A 19850-nucleotide genomic window follows, 5' to 3' on the forward strand; every position below is an offset into this window, starting at 1 on the left:
CCTAAGTATGTGATAGACATATACTCTACTACACCCTCAGCCCAGGTTTGAAGGTTCCTAATGGGACTAACCTAATAGTCACATGCTATGCAGCTCAGAAACAAAACTCAACGAGAAAGAGTTGGGACAGGAGCTTCTAACTCTGTTGGCTGATGTTCAGGACCATTAGGCTTAGACTTACTGAGGCCCTGCATGATGGAGCTCGTGCCCATCATCAGTGGAGTAAGCACCGGTCCTGGGGCAGGGACACCTGAGTTCAGGTCCAGACTCTGGCACTTACTACCTTGTGACTTAGGTGGATAACACAGCCCCTCAGTGCCTGGGTTTCTTTGTCTTTAATAGCATGGATGGAAGTAGTGCCAGGCCCAGTGGCACACGGAGGGTGCTAAGTGAAAGCCCATTGCAGCTGGAGCAAAGTGATCTGGCCCCGGGGAGGCAGGGACTCCTTAGCAGGATTGCGCCAGGCATGGATTAGTGTTCCCTGGCTGCCATAAGAAAGCAGAAATATCCGGGGCATGGGGGTTAGGACAACAGGCATTTATTCTTTCATAGTTCCAAAAGCTAGAAGCGGGGCTCCACTCTCTCTGAAGCATCAGGAGACAGTCTTCCTCCCAGCTTCGGTGGCACCAGGCATTCTTTGATTTGTGCCACTTCACTTTAGTCTCTGCCTTTGGCTGCACATTGTCTTCTGCATTTCTGCGTGGCCTTCCCTGTCTTTTGCAGGACATGCATTAGAGTTAGGGCCCGCCCTAAATAAGCATGGTCTTATCTTGATCCTTAATTACATTTTCAAAGATGCTATTTACAATTTAACTCACATTCTGAGGCTCTAGAACCGACATGAATTTTGGGAGAACACTGGTCACCCTCCCTAGAATAGGACTGACTTCTCATCCTCTGGGGCCAACCCTGAGAAGCCAAGCCTATTTGCCCAGATGCCTGCAGGGCCAGGGACTGTTTTGGCACCTTCATACACTTAGGTACTGGCTGAGGACATGAGGAAGGGTGGTGGCAGGAGCTCCCAGTCCTGCCTGTCACCTGCCTGTCACCTCTGCCTGTTGTCTCCCCTAGGTATCTATACTTCACCAACATGCAGGACCGTGCACCTAAGATCGAGCGCGCATCCTTGGATGGCACAGAGCGCGAGGTCCTCTTCACCACAGGTCTCATCCGCCCTGTGGCTCTCGTGGTGGACAACTCTCTGGGCAAGCTTTTCTGGGTGGACGCAGACCTGAAGCGCATTGAGAGCTGCGACCTGTCAGGTGTGTGCTCAGGGGCCTTCCTGGTCATTGGATGCCTCAGCAACCCACAAGGTGACCATCCTGTGAATGGCCAGGCTGCTTTATTACTCAGGGACAGCAGATACTGCCTTGTCCTGGACCTGCTGGAGCCTGACATTGTGCCATAGTCCTTACATATCACATACAATCCTAACCCCATGAGTTCTCAATTGTGGGTCCCAAATGAGCCCCAGAGCAGGGCAAGTCAATGCTTGGAGGGGGGCTGAGGTCCAAACAATGTTTCTTCTAAAAAGTAGGGGGGCTGAGGTAGGAGGATACCATGCTTGCAGAGGCCAATGACCAGGACCCAGTTTGGGGGTCCTATGGCCCTGACCCCAAGGCCAGCCCTGAAGGAGCAGCCTGCTTCCAGGAGATCTACCCCAGCTTTTTCAGACCATCACCCCATCCTGCCTCAGGCTCCCTGTGGCTCTCTCCCTGGTGGGCTCAGCTCCTAAGGCAGCTGCCACTCAGAGACCCATGTCCTGCTTGCAGGGGCCAACCGCCTGACCCTGGAGGATGCAAGCATCGTGCAGCCTGTGGGCCTGACAGTGCTCGGCCGGCATCTCTACTGGATAGACCGCCAACAGCAGATGATCGAGCGTGTGGAGAAGACCACAGGGGACAAGCGGACTCGCATCCAAGGCCGTGTTGCCCACCTCACAGGCATCCATGCCGTAGAGGAAGTCAACCTGGAGGAGTTCTGTATGTCAGGATGGGCAGCGGGATGGACAGGTCCCCATAGGGAGGGCGGCATCTGCTCAGAGCACAATGACTTCAGAGGGACCCTTTGGTGACAGAGCCTGCATGACCCTGAGGAGGCGTGGGCTCAGCTGGACACTGAATATTGTCCTTGGGGCTCAGCAATGAAGGCCAGCATCTATCACATGTCCCAGCCTCTGCAATCATGTTCATTTGCTACAAAACAGTGACCCCATGCTTAGTATTTCAGACTCTCTCAGTATCTCAGTTCCATTGATCAAAAGTCTGGGCACAGCATAGCTCCTTGGGGTCACTGCCTGGCATCTTGGGATATAATCTTAATCTATTACCACACACCCAGGTTGTCGACACTCAAAGGACTGGCCCTGTTTTCTTTCTGCCTGTTTACTGGGTCTACACTCCACTCCTGGATGCCACCTTCCCATTTGGCTTCTGTTAGTCAGCTGTCTGTCACTTTAACAGATACCTGGGATAAAGTATAAAGAGAGAAGCTTCATTTCAGTTTGTAGTTTGAGAGGTTTGGCCCCATCACTTGGGGGTCTGGTGAACCCCACCCACATCCTAGAGGGAGCAGAGGCAGAGCAGAGGAAAACAGCAAGGAATCCCAAAGAGATATGAAGAGGCTGGGGGTTTCACTATCCCCTTCATGGGTGCACCCCAGTAACCTCAAGACCTCCCACTAGGCCCCACCTCTTAAAAGCTTCTACCACTCTCTAGTTGCACCATGGACACATGAGCCCTTAGCAAACCAGAGCAACTCTGCCCTCTCCCCACCATCAGCAAGGGACCTGTCGGTCCCTGTCATGCACTGAATCTCTCATTCTCTCTTCTACACATTGGGAAGCTGCTTTGCTTGCAGAGGGCTCTATGATCAGATTTGCCCAACTTTAGATTAGTCTCCCCTTCAAAGAACAGAGTCAACTGATTAGTAACCTTAATCACATCTACAGAATCCTTTTTGCCATGAAACCATGGGGTCGGGGTGAGAAATTTGGAGACATCTCAAGATCTTGCCTCCCACTGCCTCACTTTGACCACAGGCTTGGGAGAAAAGAAGACCCCAGCTGGGGCGTCTTGAGTCTCTCCTCTAGTTACATAGCTCTGTGTGTCTGTAGGTGTGCATCTAGGGCTCTAGGTGGCTACCTGTTTCTCTGTCATACCTTTTCACCATGCATATGGTCTCCCACTTGGCTGCTTGGCACTAAGGATACAGCAGTGTCCGTGGTCTGGCCATGTGGTGGACATGACCTGTCACCAGTGAGAGTGCCATCCTTTGCATCTGCCTTATTCTCACTGTATTCTTACCCTTCTCCAATCTGATGGCTTCTGGCTCCTGAGTCCAGCAGAGATCCATTCACTGTTCTCCACCTGGTTCCAACGCTGTCTGCCGTCACTACAGTCTACCTCCTGCCTCGCCACTCCCTCTGTTGTCCACTTAGTCCTAATGTCCATGCAAATGGTGAATGGTCTTGTCTAAGATGCCTTCCTGTTCTAGGGGTGCAGTTACTGCCGTTTTACCCCTCTAGCCTCAGAGGTACTGCATGCCCCAGGATCAAAGCTGTCCTATTACTGCTAATTCCAGCCCCTCGGTGCTGTGCTGTGTTCCCTAGAGTCCTTCTCATTTTCTTTCCCTCTCCTCCCCTGAGTACCTATTGCTAAGGCTTTACCTCTTAGTCTGAGCTCTTACCCTTGCTCCACTTCTCCAGTAATGTGATTTTTTACTCCTGTGCCTCAGGCAACTTAAGGTGTCCATGGATGTCTGTGGCTATGGGAGTCTTATTGGCATTGTACTGGCCTCTTATACCCTATTCAGCAGAGTCACAGATTCCTGTGCATCATGGGCCTTCAGAACTAATAGATGAGCTCAGAGCAGTGAATGTCGAGCTCACAAATATCTAAGCTCATTGCCTGCTGGTTTTAAATGAGGGCCCGGCCCACTGACCAGCAGCTCTTTGGAGAGGAGGGGACATGAAACCCAGTAGACCTTGAGCGAGCAGTGATCAGATTGAGCACTGGGATGCCCTGCGTGACTCACGTGCGATGTCCAGGTGACAGGAGAGTCTCCTTGTTGGGGACAAGAGCAGGAAATACTTAGATGACTCTTCTGTGCTGTCTTGGGGTGCAGGTTCTCAGCCTACTTCTTCATGAGCTCCCACAGCTGAGCTGTAAGCCATGACTGAGCTGACTGCAGCCCACAGGCCAAATCCAGTTCTGTGGTCTGGTTTTGTAAATGAATTGGCACCCAGCCCTGTCCATCCATGCATGCCATCTGTGGCTGAGACAGGTTGGCCTGGGAAGTGAAAATGTCTTTACAGCTTTGCAGCTCTTTTCAGAAGAAGTTTGCTGATCTCTGCTTTGAACCTGAAACCCTGTTGTTTTTAACACCTAATCCTCAAGGTAAAGGTGTGTTTATGTCACTTTTCTTGTTGCTGAGACAAAATACTATATCTGATACCCACACCTAAAAGGAGGAGAGATTTATTTTTTGGCCCATGTTTCAGTCTGTGGTCAACAAGCTGCTGGGAATACACAGCATGGCAGAGGGGAGGTTGCCTACCCCATGGAAGACAGGAAGCTAAGTGAACGGAGGAAGGAGCCCGAAGGGAGTTATATCTTTCCGGTCATGCCCCCAGTCACATCCTCTCTTCCAATCAGACTTCACTGCCTAACAAGTCAGCTATACATCCCATAATGCCTTGAGTTTCCGAAAGTCCTACCTATGAGTGCATGAGATTGTAGGAATATGTAGGTATAAACCATAAAAGGATGGACATTGTGGTATGTTTTGGGGAGATTTAGGAAGGGAGAAGCAGGCTCCCTGTCATTCCTTCTCTCCTTCCTGTGGTCACCTAACCTCCAGCTGCTGCTTCTCTTTGTGGTTCAAGTGTTGAACACAACTACTTCATTGCATAGATTTGTGAGTTCCTTGGGGCCCTGGGATTTGACCCCAAGTCATTTTAGTGTGCAGTAGCACCTTCTGGCTGCTGTAAAAAAATCCCACAAATTGAGTGACCTAAATACCCAGTCAACATTTATTTGAGTTCTGCAGGCCAGAATTCAAAGATCGAGGTCCTGGCAGGACCTTATTCCCTCAGGAGATTCTTGGGGAAAATCTGTGCCTCCCCCTGCAGTGCCAGGAACTGCAGGTGTTCTCTAGTCTTTGACCTTCTCCACTGTCTTCCTGTGGCTCTGTTCTCTCCCTTCGTCTCTTCTGTCACCTCTTCTTTTCTCCCTAGTACTAGGAACTAAACCCAGGGCCTTCAAGCCGAGCTACATCCGTAGCCCTCTTTATTTGATTTGACTTCTAAGTTTTAAGTTTGAGACAGTCTCACTAAGTTGCAGAGTTGCTCATACTGGGTTCAAACTTGCAATTTTCATGCCTCTACCTTCTGAGTGCCACAACACCCAGTCACCTCTCACAGGAACCCTTGTCATTGGATTTAGGACTCGTCCAGATAATCCAGAAGGACATTGTCTGGAGAGCCTTTTCCTCAGTTACACCTGCAAAGACTGCTTTCCAAATGAGAGCATACTCCCAGGTTCTAGGGGTTAGCTCATGGGCATATCTTTTGTGGAGCACCATTTAACCCGCCAAGCCTGAGGGTGTGACCAATGGGCAGTGGAGAGTGACTTAGGGACTGGTGTAGATGAGCCGCCTGGTGGCATTGGTCACAATCTGTAACTACGTCCCAACTCCATTTTTACGTCAGTTTCTGCATCAGTAGAAATAACTGTGTTGGCTGCTGGCTGGATCAAGTGAGAGAACCTCCTGGAGAATGCCCCGTCCCTTCCACCCTTCACACCGTGGTCCTCACCCACCCACCCTTCGTTTCATTTCTGCAGCTGCCCATCCGTGTGCCCGGGACAACGGCGGCTGCTCCCACATCTGCATTGCCAAGGGCGACGGGACACCACGGTGCTCATGCCCAGTCCACCTTGTGCTCCTGCAGAACCTGCTCACCTGTGGCGGTAGGTGTGGCACTGGTGCCTTCCACTGGGACTTGGGATCGGGACCTGATACTGTCTGCCAGGTTGCTGCCCTGCATCCTTTTAAAATTGTTCCTGTGGAATCCAGGGCCTACCGTGTATCATCTCCTCATTTTTGTATCCATCTGTAAAGCTCACTCATGCATATGTATGCATACACACATGGATATGTACTTAGTGCTCTGAATTGGCCTCTAAGCATGGTTCTTTCTGCATCCTACACGTTTTAATGTTACTTTCTTATTTTCATATCATTCCAATATTTTTAAAATTCCTGCTGAGACAATTTTTCCATTCCATGTATGATTCAGAAGTGTGTTGCTTAATCTCCAAACAGGTTGGGAATGTTCTAGCCATTCTTTTTTTTACCGATTTCTATTGACTTTCTCCTTGGGGAGAGCTTACTCTGTATGACTTACATTCTTTGAAGTTCATGGCCTGTCTTTGCGAATGTTCCAGGGAGCACTTGAGAGTCTGTGGCTCCTGCGTTGTTGGGTGGGGTGTTCTGAAAGCCCCATTAGATCCAGGTGAACGAGAGTGCTGAGCAGTCATCCGGATCCTTCCTGCTGAGTTCCCAGTTGCTGGCAGGGGGGTTGAAGTCTCTAACTCTTGAGAGTGGCTTTGTCTGTCTCTTCCTAGCTCTTTTTCCTTCCTCCTACCTTCTGTACCCTTCTGTCCCTGGGGCACATTGTAGTGTTGGTGGTGGATAATCAAGCACACTTTAGGGTGCATGGACTTGGGGTCAAATCCCAGTTCTGGGGCTTCCCAGCTGAGCACACCCGGTTTGGTCACTTGCCCCCTCTGAGTCTTCACTTTCTCCTCTGAAACTGAGAGCTTACCTGGCACGTTGTTGTCAGTTTTAAGTAACAGAGCAGTCTGTGTGGCCCCTGACATGTGGCATGTGGGAATGCCAGATGTTACGACATGGAGGTGGCACTAGTAATAAAAGTGTCAGTCTTCAGCTCCACCAGGATGAAGCTGACTCCCACGTGGCCCTGGTTGTGCCGTTTCTGTGCTGACTTGTTTCTTTTGTCCTCTCTGAGCTCCTGGGAGTGAGGCTTCAATTGCAGCTCAGCCTTACCCCAAACTCAGGGCACTCTGCCTCATTATGGGGACACCTACTCTTTTAGCAGCTCATTCTTCTCCTGAGGAGACTGCCATTGCCCATGTGTTTGGGGATGAGACCATACACAGGGCCTGGCCTTCTGGAGATTTCTTGCACCCTACTGTACACCTGGAACCTACAAAGAACTTGGTGCAGTGCAGAGGGGACACTGTGGCTGAGCACCCTCTGAGCTTGGGCAGCTCTTCCCCAAGGTCCAGCCTAGGGTTCATTTACATTCATTAGTGGCCTAAGTGCATCATAATGTGCAGCTCCCACAAATCCCTGAGTCCCTGCAGCAGCGGTGGAGAGAGCCATGCTGACCCCGTGTGGGGGGATGCAGCCCTCTGCCCTCCTGCACCGATTCGAGGTCTGTACATTTACTAGGCACTTCTCAGTGTTCTGTGGCCACCTCTCTAAGAAGATCACAGGAAGAGAAGGGCCTGCCATGATTCTCGGATGTGAACCTTGCAAAGTGGCCGGAGCCCGCTCAGCAGGGTGTGGCCCGTGTCACATCAGTGCCCTGTTAGCACCAGTGTTCTTGCTGGGTGAGCCCTTCCCCAGCCAGGTGACTTTGCCTCCCCGCCCCCAGTTTCTCCTCATGTGGTGCCTGCAACATACAGTGGCCATTTGGGTTTGAGAGATGAGGAAAGGGAGGTTCTGGAAGATCAGGAGTGTCCTGTCCTGTCCTGTCCTGCCTTTACCCTTCAGTCATTGCCACCTGGACTGTGGGTCCCCGGGCTTTTTCTGGCCAGCATCTGTGGAAGCAGCAGCATCCCCAGGCTTCTGCTGATCCTGGCAGGTTCTACCTTGGCTGAGTCTGGTGAGGACAGCCAGAATTTTGACTTTTGGGATCTCTTGTCCTTGTTCAGGTCCCCTCATCGCCCCCATCTCTCATCCCTGGATGAACCCAGTGCTTCTGGGGCAGCACGTGGGGTCTGGATGTATAACTTGTATGCATCATGGCTGCTTGAAGTTCTGTTCTTTCTTTGCTCAGATTTCAGACATGTTGTTCAACATTAAAGTAACACTCAGACTCTCTCTGCCTTCCCTTGCCCCAGGCCACTCTCAGCTAATTTTCTGTGTAGAGGAGCGGGATCCTGGGAACTGGGGGCATGCTCTCTGCTGGTGCTGTGCCACTGTGCCTTGTCTGTGCACAGTGCTATTCACTGTGTCCCTAACTTGCTCTTAGCCTGATCTGAGCATGTTGTTTTAATTCAAGGTAGTAAACTGGAGTGCATCCCCCAACACTTAGGAAAGAAGAAAGGGCTGGGGCGCAGCTCAGTGGTGGAGTGCCTGTCCAGTGTGCTATGCGGAAGGCTGTGGGTTCCATCCCAGCACCATACAAAGAAAGGAATGGAGGGCGGGGAGATGAAGGAGGGTTTAAGTACTTACACATCCTGAGGGAGTATCCCTTCTACCACACAAAGGTCAGGAGCGCAGGAGAAGAGAGAGACAAAAAAAGAGAAAGGGGACCCACAGGCCAGTAGCTTTCTTGGATTCAGGGCATTATCTAAACAGTTTTCCCTTGGGGAGTCTAATTGGTGGGTTTAAAGCAAGGAGGCATGGGGACCAGAAGGTCACACAGAGGGAGAGACCGTCACAGTCGCCTATCCGCGCAGTCATGCAGGATATGGGGTCAGTGGGGCCAGCCAAACAGGCTGCATGTAACTGTCCCGGAGGGAGGTGGTCATTAGTGGGGGCGGGGGGGGGGCAGAATTCTATAGGACAGACATCCGAGTTGCTGACAGTGACAAATGGAGCCAGGGCCCACTTGGAGCCAAATCAAGGTCCACTCCTGGTGTGACAAAGTTCAGGTCCTATTCAGACAGACACCATGGCAACATACAATGATGACTTCACTCTATTGGTGAGTCCTGAAGGTTAGGTTAGAGCAACTTCCATGGTTGTTACCAGGAGGAAGTGGCCCTTTGTCCCCCCCCCCCAGCACCACCCTCAGTGATCTCTGGCAGGGTGTTCCCAGGCCATTCCCCCACCTCTCATCCCCTGTGACTGTGCTGACACAGTGCTGGCAGTGGTGTGGGTACTCAACCTGGCAGCTCAGGGACCGGGGAGCCTGAGATGCTCCCCAGCGCTGCAGCCCACTCACACCCTCCCTAGGTTTAACAGACAGCGCTGGGTGACCTTTTCTGTGTCCCACCCCCAGAGCCTCCCACCTGCTCCCCCGACCAGTTCGCATGTGCCACTGGCGAGATCGACTGCATCCCAGGGGCCTGGCGCTGTGACGGCTTCCCTGAGTGCGACGACCAGAGTGATGAGGAGGGCTGCCCTGTGTGCTCGGCCTCCCAGTTCCCCTGCGCACGGGGTCAGTGTGTGGACCTGCGTCTGCGCTGTGACGGCGAGGTGGACTGCCAGGACCGCTCTGACGAGGCTGACTGTGACGGTGAGGCCCCACCTTGGCTGCCTGCCATCTGCGTGAATGGCTGCCACACCCAGGCCGTGCCAAGGCCACTTGCCCTGCCCTCCTGGACAGGGAGCTTGGGGCTCCATCCTGTCTCCCCTGAATAGGAGCTCTGCAAAGCCTCCACCTGGAGGGAGATCTCCAGGAAGGCAATATTAGGCTTAGGTTCACCAAGGGCCCATCTGTTCAGTGGCATTTGACTCGAAGGCAGATCGAACATGTCTCACCTCCCTGCATTCAGTCAAGAATTCTGCAGAAGCCCAAGCTCAGTCCCGTAGTTGGCTGCTGCTTTTTATGATTCACACTCTGGCAAGCTCCATCCTAAACGGCAGTGCCACGTCCCACCGAGCAGTCTGTGGAATAATGCTTATTACCTGGACCTACTTTCACCGGCAGGGTCTTCTTTTAGCTCTTGAAAACTGTGCTCTTCTGTACTTGCTCTGAATTTCCCTTTGCTAGGGAACCCGCCTCTTAGCACCATGGTCCCAGAACTGCCAGGGAACTCTGGTCACTTTTCCTGCCTCTCCAAAGACCACCAGGTCCTGTCCTTAGCTAACTCAGATGCTCTCCTCTGTGATAAGCAAATGTTTCATAGATGAGAGCCTAGGAGTAATCTGTAAAGCCACAATTAAGTTTCTGCAGCTCCCTGACCATCTGACAATTTAGTAGAGGCTGTAGACCACAGGCCAAATCTAGCCTGCTGCTTACTTCTGTAAATAAAGCTTCACTGGCATCAGCCAGGCCCACTCACTCATTTACATAGCGGCTGCTCTCATGCTAAATCAGGAGGGCTGAGTAATTGTCGACAGAGCCCAGGAATCCACTACAGGTCCTATATGGGAGGGTATGCCCAGGAGCCCTGGCCCAGCAGCAGTTTTTGGTCAGGGTGTCGGGATCATAGGAGCTCCTTTTAGAAGCCATGTCTTTCTTGTCACCTTCCTATACTCTTCCTGGTGTGGGATGTGGCAAAAATGACAGGCCTCCTGCAAGCTCAGGCTCAACGCTCCTCCCCTTTCATTCATCAGCAAATCACCCCTTTCACAAGGGGACAGCACCGCTGTCTCCCATTCCCAGGGTGGACACCTGGAGCAGGACAGGTGGGGAGTCACTGTGCTGGATGTTGCTCGAGCCCTAGCAGCTGCCTTCCTGGCAGTGCCAATAGGTACTGCTGGCCAGCATCTGGGTACCATGAAGGAGGCTGCTGTTGGTGCCCGTCCTGCTCACTTTCCTTCTCCCAGGAGCAGGGCTGGGGCTGCACAGCTCCCTGCTTGGGCCGCTTCTGCCTTTTCAGAACTCTGCTGTGTGTCCCACCCTATCTGTACTAGGAAGGCAGAGCCCTGTCAGGAGACATATCAGGAACCCCTGGCACCACCTCCCCAGGCGCCTGGGAAGACCTAGGGGCAAGGGCTGTCATCTTTGCTCTGTGCAGGCCTGACCCAGGGTAGTGCCTAACAAGTGCATCCTGGGGCCAGGTAGGCCTTTGAGGTCTCCCTATCGGTCCCCACACTGGCACTGCACAGAACTTGGTATTGCAACATGGGGTGGTAAGATTGGGTTTGCCATGACCAGTTTGGTCCTGTCCTTGAAAGGGGTCTGTCTGTTGGCTGTTTGTGGCTAGGCCTTGGGGGTGCAGGGCGGGGGGTGCAACCGACCCTGCGGCCTTCCTGACCTTGCTTTGCCTCCTTACAGCTGTCTGCCTGCCCAACCAGTTCCGGTGCGCCAGTGGCCAGTGTGTCCTCATCAAGCAGCAGTGCGACTCCTTCCCTGACTGCGTGGATGGCTCCGATGAGCTCATGTGTGGTGAGCCAACTTCTGGCAGGGGTGGGGTTGCCCCGCACAAGGGAGTCCCCCCAACAGTGTGGCATCTGGAGAGCGGACGTGTGTTCTGGGCAGGCCTGGGCCATTGGGTGTTCTTGGCCTTGAAGAGGCAGTAACCAGAGGGGAGACAGCTGTGGGCACAGAGGGCCTATAGGGACAGAGGCACAGTGGCTGGGCCCGCCGGGGAGTCCACCTAGGTGGGGACCTCCCATGCAGAGGGCGGCCCACCAGCCACGATTCTGCCGTGGGGAACTCACTTCGTAGAATCTGTCCTGAGGGAGGTTGTGCCCCACAGTTTGAGAAGGAGCAATGTATGCATGCCTGCACACACACACACACACACACACACACACACACACACGCACGCACACCCCACAGGACACGTGTAACATCCATTTGTGTCACATATACCCCTTGAATGGCATGTCCTGTGTAGTGGAGAGTAGAGGGGGCAGAAGACAGGTGGCCAGGGCAGTCAGGGAAGGCTTCCTGGAGTTCTCTCTCTTGACAGTCTGATTTGGAGAGGATGAGAGGTGGAGTTGTAGACAGGAACTAGGAGTCTGTGGCCACGTCTGGGCACATGGCTACTCCGTCTGCTCCAGGGGACCTGGGAGGAGAGCTCTGAAGCAGGAGGGAGGGAAGCGTGGGGTTGGGATGCAGGTTTCCTGGTGGAGTTCACTGAGCACTGAGGGCCCTTTCAAACCAGCCTAGGGCAGACACCTTGGGCCTCCATGTCTAGAGCCATGGCCTGGGCCAGGTGGCAGAGCCAGGGTGACTGGTGTCCCCACTTGGAAGCTTTCCAGTCTGGGGACTGGGGGGGAATCTGTGCTCAGGTCTGATGAGTGGGCTCTGGTGTGACTGTGAGCTCCACTGTGCCAGCTGATTCATGTCCCCAGAGCCAGCAGCCCTCCTCTCACTAGGTCTGCAGAGAGGGACATAGCTGATGTCCTCAGGGTCTCTGGGCCACCCGATGGGAAGGTGAATACAAATTTGCCAGTTGATCCTGGACTCTGCACATGCCTTCCATGCTCTGGAGACCTCAGTGGTGGACTGGCCACGAGCTCATCCAGCAGACCCCTGCCGCGCACCTGCAGCCCAGTGGCCGCTCTGCTCCAGGGGCCTCCTGGCTGACCACTGTCACATCCTTGACACCTAGACTACCTGGGCAAGTTATTTCTGGCTACCACCGAGGGCCCCTGACAAAGATGTGTGTCTTAGTTACTTTTCCTTCACTGTTGAGACAAAATACCTGACACCCACAGTTAAAGGGGGAGAGGTTTATTTAGCTCATAGTTGAGGTTTCAGTCCGTAATCTGGAGGCACTAAGGCAGGGTGACACATGGCAGAGGGGCAAGATTCACGGCAGGAGAAGATAGCAAAACCAAGAGATCTTAACAGCATCTTTCTGCCCCTGTTATCTTATCCAGACTACTGGGATTAGAGCGGTCCCAAGCTGATCAGTGGACTGATTTAATAATCCCACACACTTAACCCCAGCATCACATACTCTCAACTCAGGCACCTCTAAAAAAGCCCTGTGACCACATGAGGATTGGGGAGGACCTCTGAACAGAAGTCCTAACAGTGTGTGCGTGTGTTCACGACCATCAGGAAGGAGGGTGGGGCAGCCAGGCGGGAAGGGGGTGGGCATTCTAGCAGGCTGAGGAGCAAAAGTCCTGGGTGACTGTTGTCCCCAGGCCTACCCCTGCCTCCTTTCTCCCACCCTTTCCCGTGGGTGCTAGGCAGGGTGCCCTGCAAAAGGGCCCATCCTTTGGGAGTTGAGACAGGTCATCTCTTCCCCTCCTCCTCTGGCAGAAATTACCAAGCCGCCCTCTGATGAGACCCCCGCCCACAGCAGTGCCATCGGGCCCGTCATCGGCATCATCCTGTCACTCTTCGTCATGGGTGGGGTTTATTTCGTGTGCCAGCGTGTGGTGTGCCAGCGCTATGCAGGGGCCAATGGACCCTTCCCACACGAGTATGTCAGCGGGACCCCCCACGTGCCCCTCAACTTCATAGCCCCGGGTGGCTCACAGCATGGTCCTTTCCCAGGTAAGGAGCCCCTGGTTTGCACAGGCCTGGGCAGAGGTGGGTGACTTGTCTGGGCAGGATGCAGGAGAGGGGCGTAGCTCTCGCGCTCCCCCTTGGGTATGTGACAGACATTGCCACCGCTCAGTCACTGCACTCAAGCTTTCTGCAAGCCCCTGCTTAGCAGCAGGTCCTTCTCGGTGCAAAGCCTGCGTGCTGCAGCCTGTCCTTTGGCATCAGAAGCGTAGAGCAAACTCCTTGGACTTGGCCTTCAACATTCTTGTGGGATGTTCCCTGAGTTGTCCTCAGCAGCACATGTCCCCTAGAAATGAAGACAGGCTGCAGCTGGGCCCTCTCTAGAGCCAAGGAGCTGCTCTGCATGCCAGGCAGTTTTGCCTGGTGTGCAGTGTGGATGGTGGCGGGGCAGTTACACTTGTGAGCCGTCTCCTCATCGGGAATACAGGCTATGTGCACAGGTGCCCAGAGGGCCACACCACAAGGCCGGGGCCTGTCGGTTCCTGTTGGCGGCCATGGTGTCCAAGCAGGTTGGGTCAGTTGGTGCTGTGCTCCATGGCGCCCCTATGAGGGAAAGTCTGCCTGCAGCTCCAGGGCCACCATGGGCATTGCTCTGGACCTGTGCATCCCTGGGTTCCCTCATCTTGTTCTATTTTACCACCCCCCAACACCAGGACTCTGGCGTCTGGGTGTAGGTATGATCCAGGTCTTCTTGGGGTAGTGCGTATGGCGTGGCAGGGGCGTAGCAAGAGCTCCTGGAAGCTTGTGTTGGTGACAGCCAGCAGTCCCCAGAGAAGAGAACATGCCCCTGTCTGTGCCTGGCATGCTCTGTGCCAAGCCCCTACTAGGGTCCCTCCTGAAGGCCCATATGCTCCTCTGGCAAGGTACTGTGCATCTCCCCATCTTACATAGGAGATTCAGCCCAAACTGGTGTGGCCCAAGTGGCCTGCGGCAAGCAGGAACATGTGTCAGATAGAATTTACCACCCAATCTGGATCTCTTGAGGAGCAAGAACAGAGCTGGGGGTTATATCTGACCCACCTTGTCCCCTCTCCTGGCAGGCATCTCCTGCAGCAAGTCCATGATGAGCTCCGTGAGCCTGATGGGGGGCCGAAGTGGGGTGCCCCTCTATGACCGGAACCATGTCACTGGGGCTTCATCCAGCAGCTCATCCAGCACCAAAGCCACACTGTACCCACCGGTGAGTTGGGGAGGGGGATTAGGAGGGTTGTGGAGGCTCTGGCCTTTGCATTGGTGCAGGCTGGGGAGCGTCCTGGGACTTCACAATTTATATACCTAGTCACCCACAGAAAGGAATGGTGGGGTGTTTGGTTTCCCTATGCCTGCCCTCTTGGCTTTTTCTTTAATGATACTGCTTTGTTTAGATAATCCTTGTAGGGCTGGGGATTTAGCTCAGCCAAACAAGTGCCTGCCTGACAAGCACAAGGTTGTGAAAAAAAAAGAAATCAATCAATCAATCAATCAATCAATCAATCAATCCTTGTTTGAGCCAGGCATGGTGGTGCATGCATGCCTGTATTCCCAGCACTCAGGAAGCTGAAGTAGAAGTATCTCGGCAAATTCGAGGCTAGCTTTGACTACATAGTGAGTTCAAGGCCAACCAGAATTACACAGCAAGACCCAGTCTTTAAGAATGAGGGAGAAAAAAAAAAAGGAAAAAGTCCTTGTTGTGGACAGTCTGGAAACCCCTAGCAATACGCAGAGCTGAAAGCTTGTCTCTGCTTTTGCCTCAGAGGGCTCCTGTGAGTGTCATCTTGGTGTCTGGGGTGGTGGTCTTGCTTTGTGCCTTGGTCTCCCTTCTGTAGGGTCCAAGCCCTCTCGGCTGCCTTCCTGGGTCTATGTAACCTCTGAGCTTCCTGTCAGCCTCCCCGCCAGGATAACCCTGGATTCCCTCCCTCACCTTGCTACTTCCCCGAGATGGGCTGGATTGCTTCCTCATTGGTAGACCCACGGTGATTTTTATGGCTAAAACACTCCCTGGAAGTGTTGGCCACCCAGGTCAGTGAGGGACTAATTATAGAGTAAAGCATTAACAATTTCCTGGTTCCTGCAAAGGGCCCCTTCCTGAGGCCGACTGAGAGAAGCCCATTTCTGAGAGCACAGCTTGAGGGTCCCCAAATAAGCTTGCTGCGCCTGAGGAAATGTGTGTACTGTAGTCTCCCACCACCCCCCGGTGTGTGCCTGAAGCCATGGGTAGTACCAGACACACATACACTGTTTTTCCTGTACACACGAACCTATATGATAAAGGGAGTTTATACGTTAAGTGCAATAAGAAATTAGCAGTGACTAATAATAAACCAGAACAATTACAGCAATGTGCTATAATAAGTTATGTGAATGTGGTCTCTGTCTCTTAAGAGAGTCAAGACAAATACTAATATTTTCAGACTGTGGTTAACCGCAGGTAGCTGAAACCACAGGAAGCAAAACCACAGTGTTGGGGGCCTCTTGTGTTTGAACACTGGGGTCAGACTTTGCATGCCCTGTAAGCCCTTTAGCTTCCCCAACCCCAATGCTTGCAGCCAAATGTTCTAAGGTGAGAACAGCTCCCCTGAGTTCCTCTGGGATGCCCCCCGGGGAGCCCACCTTGCCAGGGCTGCCCTTCCTGCCTCTAAGGATCCTTCATCTTCCTGTTGGCACCTCCTGATCTCCAGGGCAGGCCCTGGGGGAGGGGATGGAGGATCATGTTATCTCCGGGCTGCAGGCAGGAACTGAGGCTTCTGGAAGCTCCAGGGCCTATTTTTAGGGGCAAAGGAAGCACAGAGCCAGAAGCCTGGAGTTGCAGAGGTCAGGGGTACTCCTGTCACCCTCAGTGGATGGATAGACAGCTCCGGAAGTCACATTCTGTCTCCCCAGACTCAGCTGACTGGCAAGCTGTTTCATTTAAACACTTTATTAAATACTTCATTGTTTAACTGTATGGTTCACTCACTCAAAATGGGTTTAGCATATTCACGGATGTGTACAACCATACTGCAGCTGATTTTTTGTTTGCTTGTGTTTTGAGATATGCAGTTCAGGGCTGGCCTTGAACTCATTATGTCACCAAAGCTGGCTTCGAATTTGCATTGATCCTCCTGCTTCAGCCTCCTGAGTGCTGGGATTACGGCATGTGTCCCCATACCCAGCTTCACAGTTGATTTTTAGAACACTTCTGTCCCTCACCAGAGAAACTCTGTATGGAGCCAGTTCTTTTACATTAGTTAGTTTATTTTGCATGAGTAATAGGAGTTTATGGTACAGAATTTAAAAGGGTACAAAAGAATGTATAGACTAGAGAGCCCCCCACTTCCTCCAAGGACACCCTCAGAGGCATATCTTGTGGCAGGTTCCTTGGACACACCCTTCTATCTCTATGTATGCAGGGTATGGACTTTATTTCCCCAGCAAAAAGGGTGTTTTTTTTCTTTTAACTTTTTATCTTGAGATAATTATAGACATGTGCAGTTGCAGGAAATGAAAGGGGTCCCCTCCACCGTGTGCCTATTTCCTCAGCAGTAACATCGTTCGTAACTGACCCCCAATACCACGAGATACCCCATATAGTCAGGATATGGATATGATCCTTTGGCCCAGTTCACATTTCACGTTGTTTGTCATTGTTGTCATTTTCAGGCAGAGTCTCCCTAAGTTGCTAAGTTATCCACACTGGGCTCAAATTTGGGATTCTCCTCCCTCAGCCTCCCGGAGTACTGGGATTACTGCACAGATACTCCTATGAACCCAGAAGACAGCACCTACACTGTGCCCTGAGCTCAGCCTGCCGCTAGTAGCAGCATCTTCGGAGCACTTCCGAGGCCACTGCTGCAGTGCGCGCTCAGCCGTCCTGGGTCCTGGGAGAGGCATCACCCTTGCCCTCATCTCCCCCAGGAGGCCAGGGGCTCCGCGGAACCCTCAGCCTGTGGCACGCCTCCTTTGGTGGGAGAGCCAGGCTGTCCCAGTACTCCCGGCTCTGCCTCCTGATTCTGCCACCCCTGTTTTCCTGTGTCACAGGCAGGATGGTACCGTTCTGTGTGCCTCTACCCGGCAAGTCCCCCCAAGGGTGTGGAGGGAACACTTCCTCTTCCTGCCTGCAGAGGGCCACCCCAGCAAGCCCAGCAAGTCAAACTTTCTGCTCATGTAACCTAAGGGAAAATCTTAATTTATATTTCTTTCATCACAAATAACCCCAAACATCTTGTGTTTAAGAACCTTTCTAGAGCCAAATGTATTGGTATTGTGTGCCTGTAATCCCAGAACTCAGGAGTCTGAGGCAAGAGGATTGCTACAAGTTTGAAGCCAGCCTGAACTGTATAGTGAATCCCTGCTTCAAAAAAGACCAAAAAAAAAAAAAAAACAAAAAAGCCTCTCTAGGTTTATTTTCTTAGTACAATGTGTTCATATCGAGGTTTTTTTTGGTACCGGGAATCAAACTCAGGACCTTATACTTGCCAGGCAGGTGCTTGTGTAGTATCCCCTGCCCTGTTTGTATCCTTTGATACCGTATTGCTCATAATGATTTCTAAGGTCATCAGGTATTTGAAGGACATTAGTCCATGGCCTGGGATATGTGTTGAAAATATTTGTTCTTAGTTTTTTGTCTTTTGGTTTGGGTTCTAGTATTTTTGCCATATGTACAATGAAATGATTGATCTTTTGTTCTATGGTATCTACTTTTGGGAGTCATACTCAGAAAGGCCTTCTCTCCTCTGAACAGAAAAATGAATGTCTTAGTGGATGTGGTGATGCAAACCTGTAATCTCAGGATTCTAAGAGGCTGATTACAAACTGAACTCAGCCTAAGCCGCTTAGTGATTTAACAAGGCCCTGTCTCAAAAGAATCTCATCAACTCTGGCCAGAACCCAAAAGGTGGAGGGGAGGCATGGCCAGAGCCTCCTCCCTGCCGGCCATACTTGAGGCAGGTGGGTGGGTGGCGCTGCTTGGCCCTGGGAGGCTGGAATGATCATGCCGGGCTCTCTGCAGATCCTGAACCCGCCGCCGTCCCCGGCCACGGACCCCTCCCTGTATAACATGGACATGTTCTACTCTTCAAACATTCCAGCCACCACCAGACCATACAGGTAGGAGTCTTCCCAGTCTTCCTGCGCTGAGGAAGGGGCCTTGTCCTCATTTTATAGGGTCAGGCCTAGTCCTTCCTTTGGCTTTCCTGGACACCCTAGGCCATCTCCTGTGTGAGCCCCATGGGGCCAGTGTTGTGTGAGTGTAGAAACCAGCTAAACCCCACATTCTTCCCTGGGTAGCCCTGGGGAACTCTGTTAGCCAGGACAATGCTCTAGAGCTGCAGGCCTTGAAGGATGTCATCAGGGGTGTTCCTACTCCTCCCACTGTCCCTTCAACGGACATGTGGCACAGGGCTTAAGCGCTAGGGTCTGACTGTGCTTGTCAGACCTAGCTGTGGGCCTGTCAGACCTAGTCAGAACTAGCTGTGGGCCTGATCATGCTGCCACCTCTTGGGGCCACAGCCCTCCAGAGGGTCAAATATGTGTTTGGGGGCAGGTGTGTTGTTGGCCCAGGCCAGAGACCGACCCAGTACATGTACTTTCTTACTTGTTGTGGCCTTGGCCTGTCTGAGCCCAGAAACCCCACAGGCCTGCTCAGCCTGATCCCAACTCCCAAGTTTCCTGTGTCAGGGTCACAGACCTGTGTCCCACATGAGGAGGGCTCTCATGAGAATACCAAGGAGAAGCAGGTCTAGGCACGGTGATCTGTGGGCAGGGTGGGCCCCTTGACCTTTAACCCTGTGGATCCAGCCAAGAGGGCCAGCCCCCGAGCAATCCCAGGTCTCACCACCAGGGAGCACCTGATGGGGTCAGTGGAGCCAGGCCAGGCCAGGCCAGTCCTCTGGCTTACCTAACCTTGAGTCTTTGGTGCCTGTGACCCTGAAACAGCAGGGTCTTCTGAGGTGGTGCTGCCTGCCATCTAGTGGCCAGTTTTGGGAACTCCTGGACTAGAAAACAATCTCCCGGGCCCAGCACTGGAGCTGGGAACTGCGGCCTTAGGCAAAGACCCACCTCCACTTCCAGCCCCCTCTGTATTAGGTCACCTCCCTGCTCAAGGACATGCAGTGGCTTCCTAGTGCTGTGTCATCATATCCGGTCTCCACGGCTCATCTCAAACTGTCTCCCACAATGATAGCCCTGCATGCACTGTCCCCAGAGTTATCATATTTGTGGCAGGCAAGCCAGTCCTCCCAGTCTCCTGTCCCACCTTGTGCCTTTGCTCATGCCATCCTGCTCTGGGCCCCAGCTCTAAGACGTCTTCCTGCTACCTGCCTGGGTGTGTGTTCTGCCTTCCTGCCTACTGTGAGTTCCTGCCACCGTGGGACAAGGGCTCTGAAATACCACAATCCCTTCTCTGGACTTGGGTCTTGCAGTGTGTTACTGACTTTCTGGGCTATCACTGGATGCAGGGAGGCTGGAAGATACCACCAGGGTCCAGCTACTGCAGTCTGAA

General features: G+C 52.7%; 1 protein-coding gene across 2 annotated transcripts in view; it reads left to right on the top strand.

The window, feature by feature from the left end:
• Window positions 1–19850, top strand: part of Lrp5 (LDL receptor related protein 5) — a 104806-nt gene that overhangs the window by 84014 nt on the left and 942 nt on the right. Inside the window, exons 15-22 of one of the 2 annotated variants that reach the window (XM_063227644.1) lie at window positions 1072–1262; window positions 1773–1982; window positions 5844–5969; window positions 9257–9493; window positions 11201–11311; window positions 13145–13381; window positions 14434–14573; window positions 18360–18457. In XM_063227644.1, coding sequence (XP_063083714.1) covers window positions 1072–1262; window positions 1773–1982; window positions 5844–5969; window positions 9257–9493; window positions 11201–11311; window positions 13145–13381; window positions 14434–14573; window positions 18360–18457 — 1350 coding nt within the window. The remainder of the gene's footprint in view (window positions 1–1071; window positions 1263–1772; window positions 1983–5843; window positions 5970–9256; window positions 9494–11200; window positions 11312–13144; window positions 13382–14433; window positions 14574–18359; window positions 18458–19850) is intronic. The other variant, XM_063227645.1, reaches the window with a different exon arrangement.

This window comes from Cavia porcellus, unplaced genomic scaffold (assembly GCF_034190915.1).
Source record: "Cavia porcellus strain 051 isolate PalLab524CR breed Dunkin Hartley unplaced genomic scaffold, mCavPor4.1 scaffold_17, whole genome shotgun sequence".
NCBI classification, from domain to species: Eukaryota; Metazoa; Chordata; class Mammalia; order Rodentia; family Caviidae; genus Cavia; species Cavia porcellus.